At 37.7% G+C, this 13,488-nt stretch overlaps 3 protein-coding genes across 3 annotated transcripts; all 3 read left to right on the forward strand.

The window, feature by feature from the left end:
- Positions 1-289: 289 nt before the first annotated feature.
- On the forward strand, positions 290-3,995 carry LOC127953220 (lysophospholipase D GDPD3). Its single transcript, XM_052552199.1, has 10 exons — positions 290-432; positions 914-956; positions 1,378-1,513; positions 1,817-1,862; positions 1,953-2,071; positions 2,208-2,297; positions 2,398-2,531; positions 2,607-2,666; positions 2,757-2,808; positions 3,655-3,995. The coding sequence occupies exons 1-10, from the start codon at positions 294-296 to the stop codon at positions 3,781-3,783; spliced, it is 948 nt and encodes a 315-aa protein (XP_052408159.1). The 5' UTR covers positions 290-293; the 3' UTR covers positions 3,784-3,995.
- A 530-nt stretch (positions 3,996-4,525) lies between these two features.
- Positions 4,526-7,841, forward strand: LOC127953221 (protein yippee-like 3). The gene is made up of 5 exons (XM_052552200.1): positions 4,526-4,832; positions 6,155-6,273; positions 6,400-6,443; positions 6,538-6,646; positions 6,778-7,841. The coding sequence occupies exons 2-5, from the start codon at positions 6,157-6,159 to the stop codon at positions 6,865-6,867; spliced, it is 360 nt and encodes a 119-aa protein (XP_052408160.1). The 5' UTR covers positions 4,526-4,832; positions 6,155-6,156; the 3' UTR covers positions 6,868-7,841.
- An 877-nt stretch (positions 7,842-8,718) lies between these two features.
- Positions 8,719-13,071, forward strand: LOC127953219 (uncharacterized). Its single transcript, XM_052552198.1, has 12 exons — positions 8,719-9,026; positions 9,466-9,577; positions 9,704-9,797; positions 9,910-9,964; positions 10,044-10,184; positions 10,333-10,493; positions 10,991-11,089; positions 11,192-11,337; positions 11,445-11,616; positions 11,719-11,831; positions 12,328-12,412; positions 12,504-13,071. The coding sequence occupies exons 1-12, from the start codon at positions 8,909-8,911 to the stop codon at positions 12,558-12,560; spliced, it is 1,353 nt and encodes a 450-aa protein (XP_052408158.1). The 5' UTR covers positions 8,719-8,908; the 3' UTR covers positions 12,561-13,071.
- The last annotated feature ends 417 nt before the right edge of the window (positions 13,072-13,488 follow it).

Below are 13,488 nucleotides of genomic sequence, written 5' to 3' on the forward strand. Positions count from 1 at the left end.
ACTTTTAATTTGCATATGCATTTGTTATATTTTTTTTACAATTAATCTCATTGGTGTATAATAGGATGTTTTGGAAGTTAAATTAAATTACATATTTTTGATATTACATCTTTGTTTTGACATGTGTATATATAATACATTTTAGAGTTTATTTAATGATATTGCTGTATAACATTACAATTTTGATGTGAGATTCAAAGAAAATATGAACTAGTATTGAAATCGGATATTTTCTTCAAAGATCAGCTTTGTGCGTTCACCTGCTGCTCTCCGCGCCCCTTGTAGTGGGAGTCATGGAAAGCTTCCTGTACTTCCTGCTCCCAGCAGTAGGGGGCTACGCTCTCGCTTCACTCTTCTTCCTGAAGAACCCTCACATTCTGCACAAGAAGAAACAGACAGCCTTCTTCTGCACCCACATCTCTCACAGGGGAGGTACGGTATCCGAGTCATGTCTGGGGTTTGGGGTTTGGGATTCTTACCTAGTCACAGTAGTCTAATAGTGGCATAGTAATTAACTGTAATGATGCTGAAGATAAACATTATATCAAATCACAATGAAATCATCTGCACCTGTTGGTCTATGCATGTCATGGCCAAAGTATTTTAAGTGACCTAACATACAGCAAGGAAAGTTACCTAAACCTTCTGATTTACAAAAGATTATTTTATCAAATGTATATAATCTGTTGATAAATATATGGACATCTTGTGACTATCCCGTAAACCTGTCAATACACAGCATTAGATAACAGTGTGTTTATGACAGCATGTATGAGTGTTTTCCTCGTGGGGTTTGTATATAAAGCTAGTTAATGTGTGACTGAGTAAGCGATTAACTATTTGAGGAATTTTTATGTTTGTGTGTCTATGAGAGTCGGTCCACATTTCCTGACCTCCTGCTCTCTGTCCTCAGGCAGTGGTGAAAGGATTGAGAACACGATGGAGGCCTTTACACAGTGAGTCTCAGATCAGTTTTTCAGAACGAACAGTAGATCAGTATTGGCTCCTTTTAACGTCCTATCTTACATTTGTGTTACTGTATTACAATTTGAATTTTCCCAGTCCTTTTAGGGGAATAGCACTGCCTTATATTAACATACTCACTCTGATCTTGTTTCAATCATTTCAGTTTGAATACTTGGGCCACTGTTTTATAATTAATAAAAGTGAATAAGGACTGGGACAAAACTGTCCAAAAAACTAACAAAAATAAATCTCTCAAAAAAAAAAAACTCATTCATTATAGTTCAAGTAATTGAAAGTAATACATATATGAAACTTGATGACATTTATTCACTGAAAACATTTACCTTAACTGATCTAGCCGCAGTCAATAAAGTCGCAAAATGATGTCCAAAATGTCTCTTTTCCTTTCAGCGCTGCTGAAGTGGGCACAGAGATGCTGGAGTTAGACTGTCACTTGACTAAAGACGGTCATGTGGTTGTGTCACATGATGAAAACCTCCTGCGACAGACTGGGCAAGATGTCAACATTTCCTCCTTAAACCTGGAGGTCAGGGGTCAAGCTTTTCTCATGATATACTGTGCAGCTCTACTTGCTCTGTTTAATACTTACCACTTATCAAAGAAAACAATGAACCGTGGTTTCCGCAAAATTATAAAGCAGCACAACTGTTTTCAACATTGATAATAATAAGCAATATAATACTGTACTGTTTTAACCTACTTTGGTTACATAAATTGTGAACATAAAAAAAAATATAATCTTACAGACCAAAAACTTTTGAATGCTAATGTTTATACTTGATAATTAATGTTTTCCTTTTTCATAATTATTATGAATTTTATTTGTTAGGAGTTGCCACCTTATAATGAGACTCTGGAGGTGACCTTTAAGACAGGTTTGTGTTTTTACCAGTGAAACTGCTAACACATATTAACATGTTTATTAATGCATAATGATTATACATGTTTTAATTCCCTTTGCACAGGCCACTTCAGCACTGGGTCAGATAGAAACTTGGCACTGTTAGAGGATGTCTTCCGCAAATTTCCACACATAGCTGTAAACATTGAAGTGAAAGAGAATAACAGCATGCTGATAGAGAAGGCAAGAGAGCAATCATCATCCTCACATACATGTACCATGAAATCTGATCCCTAATTTAACTACATCTGTTTACTAAAACTCCATCTTTGTTCTTTTATCTCAATTATGTTGTATTTCATGTGCTGTTTTTATTCAGATTTCTGATCTTGTGAAGAAATACAACAGAGAGGCCATCTCAGTCTGGGCCTCTGTTGACTCCACCATCATGGAAAACTGTCGCAAAACAGTGCGTATGCATTTATGTTCTCTGTTTTGTTTCAAAGATTTATCGCCCACGTACTTTCCTCTTTCTTACCGCTTTAGTTTTCCTTTTTTGTCAATGGCAGAACTCCTCCATGCCCTACATGTTCACTGTAAAGCGCGGCTTAAAGCTGCTCCTGCTCTACTACACCGGTCTCTTGCCATTTGTTCCCCTCGGAGAGAGTTTCCTGCAGTTCTACTTGCCACAAATCATGAACAGGTCAGTATACCACAGATATTTAATTCTGTGTTGTGTAATCACACTGATGCATTTTCACTAATTTCTTTCTTGCAGAGAATTCATACCTGATATGTGGATTATGAGAAGCAGACTGGTCGTCTCTTTAATTCAAAGGTAACTAATTTTATTGGTATAATCAGACTATACTTTTATTAAACTTTTTATTCTTAGATTGAAATGGTTTTCTGTGGTTTTCTTTGTCAGACTAACATTGAGGAAAGCGATGTTCAAGCACCTCAGAGACAGAGGAATTCAGGTCTGTGGCCATGCTATATCATGTTTTTGTGTTGTTAAAGGAATAGTTCACCAAAAAAAATAATTTTGCTGAAAATTTTTATTCACCCTTAGTTTATCCAAAGTGTTGCCGAGTTTGTTTTTTCATCATGACAGATTTGGATAAATGTAGCATTACATCACTTGCTTACCAGTGGATCCTCTGCAGTGAATGGGTGCCGTCAAAACGCATCAATATCACAATGATCCATTCATCTATCCAATCATCTATTAATGTCTTTTAAACTAGACAGCTGTGGGTTTGTAAGAAACAAATCCATCATTTAGACATTTTTAACTTTAAACTTTTGGTTAAAGTTGAGTCTTCTATCCATATAAGGAGAGTAACATGGACAGATTAGGCACTGTTTACAAGAGAAAACTATTCTAAACAAATATGTCAGTGGATACGGTGTGAGGACAAAAGGTTATGGATATTTTCACTGGAAGAAGCATTATACACTTGTATTTTGGCCAGAGACTACATTAAACACCTTAATGAAGGATTTGTTTCTTATAAATGCACAACTTTCCACTTTATAGAACTTTAAATGATGGACTGGAATTGTGTGGATTACTGTGATGTTTTTATCAGTTGTCTGGACGCTGATTCCGACGGCATCCATTCACTTGGTGAGCAAGTGATGCAATGCTAAATTTCTCAAACAAACTATATCTACATCTTGGATGGCCTGAGAGTGAGTAAATGTTCAGCAACTTTTCATTTTCGGGTGTACGTCCTTTTAGAAAAGCAACTGGTCTCAGTTTGTGCGTAATGTAGCTGCATGCATCAAAATTAAGAAACAAAATGTTCCTTTTTTTTCTTTAGATTCATCTCTTTGTGTGTAATGTGGAGCAAGATATTGAGGCTGCGTTTGCTGCAGGAGCAACAGGAGTCATGACTGATTATCCCATCCTGTTATCAAACTATATTAGAAGACACACACAAGACACGTGATCAAACACAGATACACAATGTACTGAACCCTTGTCTAGTCAAACACACTCACTGTACAAATACTGTTTGCCTTTAAACATACAGCCACGTTTTATATTAGCTTATCAGCACTGGCATAGTGTTGACATAAAACTTGTTTTATGGCATTCTTCATGGGACATTTCTCGAGTATGAACACACATGAGAATAAACAGAACTCGGTTACTCTACAAGTGGACTCTTTTCTTTATTATTCCACCATGTTTACAGCAAGGTTATTGTGGTTTTCAGTCAGGCTGGGTCAGTTTAGCGCCTCCCTACCTGTGTTTCCAAACAAACATATCCAACTTTTTTGAGAGGCCGTGCAAAGTCTACCAGCTGTGCTCAACAGGGGATCGGTAGAAATCAAAGACTGTCCTTTTATAAATCTGCTTCAGATATAAAAATACATTATCTTTCAGTGAATCGTTTGATGTCAGACAACCACGGCGGATTCAATTATTCAGTAAAGTATTTTTCAGAACATCTGCGTGACTTGTTTGTCATGCAAACAACCCAGAGGACCAAAAATCGCCTCTTCTGAAGAAGCGATAAGACGAAGATAGCCAAAACACGAGGGCTTTGTTGTTCTGCTCGCTGAAACGTTAACGCAAACGCAACTGTTGAGTTCAGGTGACTTCGAACGCTCGGGAAGAGCGCCTCTGATTGGCTGACCTATATTCCAGACGTCGCTGTCTGGATTCTGATTGGTCAGCCGCGGTTTGTTTTGCGCCACATGACGTATAAGAAACTTCCTCAGAAAAAAACAGTAAACAAATTCATATATTCGGCTGGAACGTATTGAGCAGCGCTCGCTTGCTCTAATTTTTTGGGAATTACGAAGCTTTCGGTTGACATCACACGCAGGTTAAAGCAGGTCGACATACAGGAGCAACACAAAGAAGGGAACTGTAGGAAATGCTCAGCGCGCCGCACGTTTGTTTGGTTTAGTGATTAGTGAACGCTCAGGCTTCTCTTCCGGTAACAATACTGCGAGCATCGCTTGTCTTGAAGAAATCGTTCATATTTAGGTGAGTCCATTTTCATTGTTACGTAGCGAGTCAAATGGGTCGATGAGGCTAGGAGCAATTCTAATGTGAAACGACTCTACTGATGCTTGTAGAGCCAGTACACGATGGTGAAATCGCAGGGTTTTATTTCGAAACGTGAATAAAAGTGACTGACATACGTGCATCTGGCCGCGTTCGTTAGTTCTATTTTCTATCAGTGAAGGGGGAATGATTCAAGTCCGCGAATCGGTTCTTTTGAACAGTTCATTTCAAAAAAAGATTTGGCGGTCATTTTTAAGCTGTGATTGGTCCTTGACATACCGATACATCGTTTGTCATTTTATTCATTTATTTGGCCTACATAGATAGGATGTTATTCTTGTAATTTCCTGTGCCCCTATTCAGTTTGTTGCAATGGTGATTATTCTTATGGAACATTATCATTAATTCAAAAACCCTAAGAACAGTTTAATTGTACATTTCAAATAATACTAAAATTAATTTTAAAGTTAGGCTCGAAGTACTTTTTTTTATAAAATCAACACATAGTGTAGTAAATTAGTTTTCCCCTAATCTTATTTTTAATAGTTTGTGTTATTATTCTGCTAATTTAGTATTTTAATGTTTGCCCCATCAGGCAAAATCTCTTGTTCCCCAGTTGATTTGACTCCCAATGTTCTCTGCTCATTAGGAATCGGTTTGGAACACCGGTTCAACCGAATCGTTGAACGAACCCGACTCAAATGAACGATTCATTCACGTTTTTCCAGCTGCATTTTGGGACTTGCTGTAACGTTGTAGTCAATATAAACTGAAACTAGAATCGTGAGCGTGTCTGTGCAAATGTTGTAACTATTAAAGTATTTATAATCTAAACCTTCTTTAGTATTTATTACAGCATGCCATAGTTATTAATTACCTCTCACCCCTTTTTACCCTCGTGCCTGGCATGCCATATATGGGGTAACTAGAGTGTGGGCAGCCAAGCAAAGTAGGTCATGTGGATGTTTTTTCTTTTTCCTGCTATATCTCTGAAACAGGATACAATATTTGCAGCAATGTGGAAATGCTTGCCATAAATGTCACTTTCAGCATGCATAAAATCTCAAAGCATTTGGTTTGCTTTGAAAATCAAAACATTAATAGCTGAAGATGTCAATGCCATGCTTTATAACCCATTTGGCAACCCCGCAAGAAGCTGTTTTGTCTGTCAAAGCTGCTTTGTAGCCTCTCCCTCAAGTTTTTAATGGTCTCATTCACACATGAGAAGGGACAGCAAAATATGTTATCCTTGCATATATTATTTGACACTCACTGTTTTTGATTGTGTGTGTTCCTCAAAGACATGGTGAAGCAGACCAAGGCCAAAACTTTCCAGGCCTATCTGGACTCCTGTCACCGCCGCTACAGCTGCGTCCACTGCCGTGCACACCTGGCCAACCACGATGACCTGATTTCTAAGGTGAGAGTTCCTTTTGTGTGATGTTCTTTTTTTTTGGGGGGGGGGGGGGGGGGGGCATATTTACAGCTAGATTTGTGAATTGTGATGCTGTTTGCATTAAAGACTCACGTGTTTGTCTTTTTTCAGTCATTTCAAGGCAGTCAAGGACGTGCCTATCTGTTCAATTCTGTGTGAGTATCACTTCTGAAGAAAAAAAAATCTCAGAGATTGAATCATATTGTGATGGAAGAAATAGTTGGTTTAACTGTCATTTTGTGATTTCAGGGTGAACGTGGGTTGTGGCCCAGCAGAAGAAAGGCTTCTGCTGACCGGTCTTCATGCTGTAGCTGATATTTACTGCGAGAATTGCCACACCACACTGGGCTGGAAATATGTAAGCATGTATTGTTTTAATAAGACATGTAGAAGGAAGTTATTTTTTGTTGTTGCAAAAATGGCTTTATTTCTATCACTACCCTGCAGTCTGATCGCAATTTTTTTTCCTCTTTCTCCTTTCCTCTACAGGAGCAGGCGTTTGAGTTAAGTCAGAAGTATAAGGAGGGAAAATTTATTATTGAATTATCTCACATGATTAAGGATAATGGCTGGGACTGAAGCGTTCAGCCTTTGCTTTAACTTTCTGTCACCGCTTGCAGCTTCTCCAAGATCGTCTTGAGATGCTTTCTTTTATATATATCCATCTATGATCTACATTTACTATTGTGAGCACCTTTTTCCACACTTGTATCCCAATGCACCAGTTTTTTAAGGGGGCAGGGCAGTCTTGGGTGATTGGTTTGTGTGTGTGTGTGTGTTTGTTTGTGCCTTTTTATATGTATTTGGAGGTGTGCTTGTGTGTGAGGCATGCTTGAAGAAACCGTGCTAAAATTATCAACTACTTAAATCCAGTTTTAAAGAATTCTTGACATAAGCCCACAAATTCTCCAAATTAAGTGCAGTTCATGAGGTTTGGATATAGTATGATCAAAATGCCAAGATCCAATGCTTTTTTTTTTAATTCAATTAATTTTTACTTTAAAGAGTGAGGTATTTGTGAAAGAGGTAGTGCGAGTGAAATAACTTTATCGTATGTTGTTTGTGTCTGTGTTTGTGGGGCTTAGAGTGGATAATGTGCAATATGTGTGTATGTGAGAGAGTTTGCATTAAGGATGATTCATGCCTCCAAATTAAGTCATTTTTGGTTGAATTCATCTTTTACTTTACCAAGTCACTGGGGAGTCCCAACAGATTATCATCCTGATGAACAAGCAGGCTTGTTGCTGTAGAGATGTCCACAGTTGACTGACCTTCTTAAGACACGTCAATTACAGCTTATAAGTATATACAGCTTATTGTAATTGAGATATTAATTTTTCTGTTTGTCTTGTTTCTTGTTTTGTTTTTATTGTCTATGAGAAATGTATTAAGTATATTCTAACACTGAGCAGCATGTACAGAGGCATTGATCTGATCATTTTAGAGCAGACATGTAAATGTGCTTATGATTGTGTAGCAGAATATTTCTTTGAATGCTTAAGTGTATTAAGTTAACCTGAATTCTTTACATTAAAGTATGGGGTAAATGAAAACTGTCAAGTTTTTTTGTTTGTTTTTTGTTTTACAAAAAATTGGTTCGGAAGCAGTGTATTTTTTTTTATGTTAAAGTACGCTTTTCTATTCAATATTCTTCAATGTTAAAATGATACGATACATTTTAAGCAAAAGTACGCTACAATGGAACACTACAACACTGTAACATGGACAAAAATATGTGAACATTTTCAATGCAGTGATCTTAAATATGATGGACGTGTTATAATGGAACAAAGTATTATTACGATATACGTATTATATCGAACATAGACTGTATAAAAATATATGCACGTCCTGATTTTGCCAAGTCCGATGTGTTCCTAGGTCAACATATTTTGTTGACCCTGGAACAACATTTTACTCCAAAAATATATTCTTAACCATATCCCTACACCTAAACCTAACCTTAACCATGAGTAATCCCTAAAATCAGAGGAAATGATAGATGAATGACACTGATGTACAAGCACCAAACACTGATTTTAAGCATAAACTTCACAAAATCTATAAACTGGTTCTTCAAATCTGATTGGTTAATCACAATGTTGTTCCAGGGTCAACAACGATGTTGTCCCAGGAACATGTCTCACTTGGTAAAATCAGGTTAGGCAAAATATATCGACACGTTTTATTACACACACACTAGCAAGGATTAGTATAATGGATTAAAGAGCGCGAACAAATGCTCAAATGAATTGACTGTGCTTTCCACTAATGCAAAGGACACAACTCCGAAATTATGAATGGTTATATAATGCTCTATAGACGACGTGTTTTAAAAAAAAAAAAAAAACTATGCGGAAGCAAAACGCAGCTTCTCTGTCCTAATCTTTAGAACCAACTCGAGTGAAACGGATAAAGACTACAACTCCCACAAGTCTTTGCGCACATCGGTGACGTGGCCAGCATTACCCAGCAGACCGGGGCGATTTGAACTTCATTTTGGATGCAAGTAATTTTCTTTTTCATTTCATTCTTTTCAAACCATTTAACCCGCGGATTTTACCTTTTATAGGTGATAAAATACAAGCTATTTTAGTATAGCCGGTAAGTTCGCATCACGATGTCCGGGAAAATCAAAAGCAGGAGCGCTGCAAATGCCGAATCGATATCTGCCAGTGTGTCCTGCGACGAGCGCATCTTACGGGACTGCCACCAGATGTACACCGATCCGGAGAGCGGTAAGAAACCGGATCCTTTAGAAAAGACTACATTCACGTTGATTTACCTGGTTTATTATTAGAGCCGTGTCTAGGCGTGGAGAGGAGGTGCTCACGGTAACCGGTGAGCTGAAACGCCGATTGGTAACGTTACGTAAAGTATGCACTTCACAGAACGAAAGGTATTATACGTTTGTTTTTATAACTGTGCGATCACTACATTTCCCGTTTAATTCTTCACTATTTACTCCAAGCAATAGTGCTTCAAGTTTAAATTGTATACAGATTTTGTCTTTTGCTGTGATTTGTCACTCAGTGGGTGACGTTTAAGGATAGGACTCACACTTACACAGACACGCACACTCACACTTACACACAATGTTCTTCACTTGAAAAAGTGAAATACTGACACTTTCTTTTCAGTCTAGTTTGTCTAATCACTTAATCCTTTGCTCTGTAGGACTAATATCAATCGCTCAGACTGTTGGGGTGACCTTGCTGCCTCCCAGGAAAAAGATCACTGCGATGTTGATCGGGAACCACTCCGCTGGAAAGAGCAGCTTTATCAATTGGTAGGCCAATGTAGAGACATGAAAACATACACTACAACCATGCACTCAGACTGCTGTTCATGTTAGACTGAAAAGGTGAGAACCGGTACAGTTCAAACAGTAAGCCATGGATGTGTTGCTTTGCAGGTATGTGGAGGAGCATATCCAAAGAACAGGGGTCGCTATAGAGACACAGGGCTTCAGCTTTGTTACAAGTGGACGAAAGAGGGAATCGCTCACAGTAAATATGACCCCATGCATATCGCATGAAAGCTTTGTGTGACATGGTTTGGACATGCAATTTGAATCACTGATATATATGTCTTGTATAACAACTGTCGCCTTGGTTTTAGGGAAATGCAACGCTCCATCTCTATCCCCATTTCAAAACATTGAAGGAGTTTAAAGGTTTGTTGTTTAATCGTGCAAAAAAGAACTACAGGCTTATGGAAGCTGTGTCTAAAATGTCACTTTCTCTCAATTTCAGGGGTGTCAGAATACCTCAGCACCGAGATTTGTACTTCACGACAGAAGCGTTTCAGCTTGGTGACCTTTGTTGACACTCCTGGTCTGGTGGACGGGGATATGAAGTACCCCTTTGACGTGGATCAAGCTATTCTGTGGCTCGGTGTGTGTTTGTTTTGAAGTTATGTGTGTGTTCCAGAGTTAGTATTTTTGAAATGTTGCTTGTAAATCTAAATGTACTGTGTGTTATAGATGTCCTTTTGTAATCCTAATAAGTGTGTCTGTGTTCTGATTCTGCCTGTCTACACCAGGAGAGCTCTGTGATCTGATCCTGGTCTTCTTTGACCCAATGGGACAGGCTTTATGCAAGCGCACACTCAACATTGTAGAGAAACTGAACGAGAAGCAAGGGGACCGTCTCCGTTTTTATCTCAGTAAAGCAGATGAAGCTGGAGGAGAGTCTGATCGACAAGTAAGATGCTCTTATACATAACTACTGTGAACATAAGCATATGCACTACCGTTCAGAGAAGCATTTGTTTGATCAGTAACACAGTAATAATAGTAATCTTGTAAATTACTACAACTTGTAATACCCTTTTTATTAACATGTTAACATATTACATAGCAATGTATTAATAGTATATAAAATATTAGCAATTATAAAAAACAATATATTCCTGTGATTTTAATTTGAGCTGAATTAGATTATTCATGTTCTCTGTGGAATAGATTTTAAATAGAAATCTTTTGTAGTATTGTCAATTCATTGTGTTTTTGCTTAAGTATTCATCTAAGCAATAAAAAAGTATTAATTGTCAGTATTAAACCGACTTCAAGCTTTTTAACAGTAGTGTATGTGGATGTTTCAAGAGACTGTGAATAATGACGAGATCTTTAAAGGCAAATAGTCTTTGTTTGACTGTTAAGTAACGATATGTCAAATTGCTTTGTTTTTGGCTGTTTCAGAGAGTTATGATGCAGATTGTGCAGGAGCTTTGCAAGCGTCCAGGACTCAACAAGTGTGGCTTCGACATGCCCACCATCTATGTTCCCAACCCTAATAAGGTGCTACCACAGTCTTTCAGTTCCTTTCTGTAACTGTGACAACTTTCGTGCTTAATAAGTAAAGGTTACTGAAGTGTTTTTCCTCACTGTCTCCACCATCAGCCCAGTCGATGTGTCAATCAGATTGAGGAGGTGTGTCGGACTATAGAGAAGACCATTAACCAGACTGTACAGAACACACTTAACTCACTGGAGAAGGACTGCAACATCATCACCGAGGCCATCGCTGAGACTCTTGATAATGACAGGTAACGTCCTTGTACTCTATCATACATATTGAATTGTATAGGTGAACGTCAATGTTTATTAGATTGTCTAATATGACCGTTGCTGCTGTGTGTTAAACTCTCTATAGGCAGTGCAGTATAGAGAACCGTCGATCACGTTTTAAGGGCTGTTTTTTGGGCATGCTGGGTTTCACTGTGCCCCTGCTGCTCCTCGTCACCCTGCTGCTTGGCAGCCTCTCCAAAGATGTGCTGGTGCTCATGCTGGGTAATAGTGGCACAGAGGCACTCACACTATATGTGGTTAGTATGCATATGCATTCCTGTGTGTGTGTGAGTGTGTGTGTGTGTGTGTGTGGGGGATTGACTGTAGATACTGAAGTAAGTGTGGGTCTGTGTGTTCAGGTTCCTGCAGTGAAGGCGTTTGAATCCTTGTCAGCGGAGGTGCAGCTGTACAGCTGTGCTGGACTGGTGCTGTTGTCCTTCTGCTTTATCCTCATTGCTCGCTTTGCTTTCAGGTGAAAAAACTAAAACTTTACATGAATAGTAGTTTTTTTCTTTATCAGACAGAATTACAAAAAATGTAATTTACTTAACATCATTCTAAAATGTGGCTGCTTCTGTTAAGCAAGTATTTACTATAATGTTCACGTTCAAGATTTTTTAAACCTCTATTAATCTTAGACCTGCAGTAGAAGAAAAAATTAGTGAGAAATTCCTCCTAGCTATTTTATGAATTTAGAAGTCATAGAATGTAGTGCTATGGCTTATATATATGATAATATTGTTTCTAAAATAGTTTTTTTCTTTTTAGAACTGTAGCAGACGGGAAGATTAGTGAATGATTCTTTTTTTATATATATAAAAAAAAAATCTGATTTACTCCTAGCTATTAGGGAAAGATTAGTGATTAATTTTTGCCCCTTTATGCCATATACTTTTACTGTGTGGAAAAGACCAGCCTCAGCATTTTGCTAAACCTCTCTTTTATTTTTCTCTGTATTCCACTTTTAGGACCAAACCAACACTGTCTGGGAAACAAAAGAGACAGCTTCAGCAAAAACTGGAGTATGTCCAGGAGGTAGTGAAGAGCAAAAAGGTATATTGTGCATCCGTGTTGTGTTGACACATCTAAGAACAGCTACAGTGATGATAGACTCTGCTAAAGACTCTCTTGTATGTTAATGCAGAAAAATCTCTATGAGGAGTACCTGCGTCAGAGTGTGGGTGATCAGGACATGAACTGAGAGGGAATATAGACTTCAGAGATCTGGAAGGGATGAATACAGCACAGAAGTACCACTAGAAGAACCGTATCTAATCATTCCTGTAATGTAGCAGACACAGAGAAGCTATTTCATGGGCACTTAGTTACACACTACTGCTCCTGTAAGCTCTGTCTTTCAGCATTAAATAATGATGGAGTATAACAATTGTACTGTAAGGAATAGTTGAAGGGCCACATTAAGAGATTGTAATTAATTCTCTGAATTATCCTATTATTTGGCAATAGCAGTTTTTACTATCATTCTCCTTTTCTCTGCTACATATTTAAAATGCATTCTATTTTATGGTAAATTACTAGAATGACTGAGAAATGAGAAAGCCCTTCATTTGTTACATTAGATTCTTATGACATCTGGTGTTTATTCACATTGTCAATTTTAATAGAAATATTGAAGCTGGCTTTTGTATACCACGCTTTCCTACGTTTTTATGTCAAGCTGTTGCTGTTACGATAATAAAATAATAAATGTATATGTGATTGGCTTCATTGCTTTTCAGAAACTGGCAAAGCAAGGACTAGCTGCTAACTCCGGCTGATGTTAACATCCAAATCCTCTTTGGATTTTTAAAATGTGCGATCGATAGATAGATAGAAATTATCTGGTGTAAGAATATATAATATATCTAAAGACTATTGTTTTGAGTCTATATACTTTAAATATAATGTTAAAACTTGCTTATAATCATAGCATATCGTTTTGTTCTCCTAAATCGGTTCTTTGTAATGAATCTGCCAAAACGGTTCACTTGATTCTTTTGCTCTGAGTCAAAACGATTATGACAAATCCTTGTTCACTTCTCAGAATCGACCGCAACGTTTATTAAAAAGTGCATGCAAATAAATTGGTCAAAAACGGTGGAAACGATTTTTCCTGCATCAGACAATAT

Source organism: Carassius gibelio, chromosome B3 (assembly GCF_023724105.1).
Source record: "Carassius gibelio isolate Cgi1373 ecotype wild population from Czech Republic chromosome B3, carGib1.2-hapl.c, whole genome shotgun sequence".
In the NCBI taxonomy this organism is placed as follows: domain Eukaryota; kingdom Metazoa; phylum Chordata; class Actinopteri; order Cypriniformes; family Cyprinidae; genus Carassius; species Carassius gibelio.

Bases quoted from the DNA above. Each gene is read 5' to 3' on its own strand.
- LOC127953220 (XM_052552199.1), top strand. From the start codon at position 294: ATGGAAAGCTTCCTGTACTTCCTGCTCCCAGCAGTAGGGGGCTACGCT. The intron at 2,072-2,207 runs GCAAGAGAGCAA...GTTTTTATTCAG, and splicing joins ACAGCATGCTGATAGAGAAG to ATTTCTGATCTTGTGAAGAA. The intron at 2,532-2,606 runs GTCAGTATACCA...TCTTTCTTGCAG, and splicing joins TTGCCACAAATCATGAACAG to AGAATTCATACCTGATATGT.
- LOC127953221 (XM_052552200.1), top strand. From the start codon at position 6,157: ATGGTGAAGCAGACCAAGGCCAAAACTTTCCAGGCCTATCTGGACTCC. The intron at 6,274-6,399 runs GTGAGAGTTCCT...GTCTTTTTTCAG, and splicing joins ACGATGACCTGATTTCTAAG to TCATTTCAAGGCAGTCAAGG. The intron at 6,647-6,777 runs GTAAGCATGTAT...TTTCCTCTACAG, and splicing joins CCACACTGGGCTGGAAATAT to GAGCAGGCGTTTGAGTTAAG.
- LOC127953219 (XM_052552198.1), top strand. From the start codon at position 8,909: ATGTCCGGGAAAATCAAAAGCAGGAGCGCTGCAAATGCCGAATCGATA. The intron at 9,965-10,043 runs GTTTGTTGTTTA...TCTCAATTTCAG, and splicing joins AACATTGAAGGAGTTTAAAG to GGGTGTCAGAATACCTCAGC. The intron at 10,494-10,990 runs GTAAGATGCTCT...TGGCTGTTTCAG, and splicing joins GAGGAGAGTCTGATCGACAA to AGAGTTATGATGCAGATTGT.